Source organism: Rhyacophila brunnea, unplaced genomic scaffold (assembly GCF_057557595.1).
Source record: "Rhyacophila brunnea isolate RB1 unplaced genomic scaffold, BYU_Rbru_1.0 scaffold_13, whole genome shotgun sequence".
Lineage (NCBI taxonomy): Eukaryota > Metazoa > Arthropoda > Insecta > Trichoptera > Rhyacophilidae > Rhyacophila > Rhyacophila brunnea.
Genome location: NW_028232785.1, coordinates 36771811 through 36773684, shown reverse-complemented (window position 1 = coordinate 36773684; position 1874 = coordinate 36771811). Strand labels below are relative to the sequence as shown.

The following is a 1874-nucleotide window of genomic DNA, read 5'->3' as shown; positions in this document are numbered from 1 at the left end:
TGCGATGTTTGTTTAAAGAATTTTCGGCAAATTGGTGATCTCAAAAAACATAAAAGGACACATACTGGTGAAAAACCACATCAATGTGATGAATGTTTTAAAAAATTCTCTCAAATTGCTCACCTTAAAAATCATAAATTTACACATACTGGTAATAGACCTCATCAATGCGATGTGTGTTTTAAAAAGTTCAATGCAAATGAACTCAAAACACATAAAATGACGCATACTGGTGAAAAACCATATCAATGCGATATGTGTTTTAAAAAATTTGTCTCAAATAGTGATCTCAAAAAACATAAAATGACACACACTGATGAAAAACCATATCAATGTCATGTATGTTCTAAACAATTCTCTCAAATGTCTCGTCTTAAAGGTCATATAATGACTCATACCGGTGAAAAACCACATCAATGCGATGTGTGTTTCAAAAATGTTGTCTCAATTAGATATCTCAAAATACATAAAATGACACATACTGGTGAAAAACCACATCAATGTCTTGTATGTTCTAAACAATTCTCTCAAATTTCTCATCTTAAAGGTCATATAATGACTCATACTGGTGAAAAACCTCATCATTGTCATGTGTGTTCTAAAAAGTTCTCTCGAATTACTCATCTTAAGGGTCATATAATGACACATACTGGTGAAAAACCACATCAATGCGATGTTTGTTTAAAGAATTTCCAGAATATGTGGAATCTCAAAATACATAAAATGACACATACTGGTTAAAAAGCACATGAATGTCATGTATGTTCTAAACTTTTCTCTCGAATTTCTCATCTTAAAGGTCATATAATGACACATACTGGTGAAAAACCACATCAATGTGATGTGTGCTCTAAAAAATTCTCTAAAATTGCTAATCTCAAAAACCATAAATTGCGAGGTGTTTTTAAAAAATATTGCAAATTAATTTTATCTGGAATATCCTAATAAACTTAAATACTTACCGGTTTTGGAATATTATTCGATTTTTATTATATTCGTACTGCAACTAATTGCATTACTGAAGCGTGAATCTTGTATGTGGCAATATTTCAATTAGTATTCCTGATATATTATTGGTCACTTAATATTGTAATAATTATTGTTTTTCACCATTTTATTTGTTTTTCATTATTACTGAAAAAATAAAGCGTTTGTCCCAAACTAAACTCAACATCTTACATGTAAAAATGCTACAACCCAATTAATAATCTGCAACTAATTATCAACATGTATGGAAGTGTGAGAGAGTGGTGGATGATTTGCTATTTGGTAGGTTGTAAGAATAAAATTTGAGACTAGTAATATGACGTAATGTGGTATGTTATAAACAAGCGGGCTTCTTTCCAATATTTACAAATTATGATTTACGTATAAAGATATTGACACAACTTTGTTGGAGGATTTTTAATATCTAGATTATAACTTATTATTAAATTAATGGAGTAGAGAATGTTCGGTGGATGTACCTGGCGCTAGGGGAGGCCTTTACCCAGCAATGGATTGACCCAGGCTATTGATTTTTATAAATACGTGGCAATGTGTATGTACAAAATGTATGGCAAGGTATCTTTTGGTCCAGCCACTATGAAAAGGGTGGAGGAAAGCTATTAAGATTTCACATAAATATTGCACACTTAAATTTGTCAGTCAACTTTATTTATTTTCATTGAACTAAGAATACAATTTGCAGATTGTGCCGGTAATTTTTTTAAATTGAGTTAAACTCTGCCTCAACCCAACCACAACAATGTAGGTGTACCGTATTGGCGATCCAACTAAAATAGTTCACACTATTTCAGTCATACTTATTTATTTTTGTTGAAATAAGAATACTAAATATGATACATGGCGATCATTTTTCCTATTTCAAACGA

At 30.9% G+C, this 1874-nt stretch overlaps 1 protein-coding gene across 1 annotated transcript; it reads left to right on the top strand.

The window, feature by feature from the left end:
* Positions 1 to 363: 363 nt before the first annotated feature.
* On the top strand, positions 364 to 945 carry LOC147077429 (uncharacterized). The gene is made up of 2 exons (XM_085941084.1): positions 364 to 547; positions 746 to 945. Exons 1-2 carry the CDS (start codon positions 364 to 366, stop codon positions 943 to 945), a joined length of 384 nt encoding a protein of 127 aa, XP_085797210.1.
* The last annotated feature ends 929 nt before the right edge of the window (positions 946 to 1874 follow it).

Excerpts from the sequence above, each read along its gene's own strand:
- LOC147077429 (XM_085941084.1), top strand. The coding sequence starts at position 364 with ATGTCTCGTCTTAAAGGTCATATAATGACTCATACCGGTGAAAAACCA. Across the intron at positions 548-745 it reads TCAAATTTCTCATCTTAAAG|CACATGAATGTCATGTATGT; the intron begins GTCATATAATGA and ends CTGGTTAAAAAG.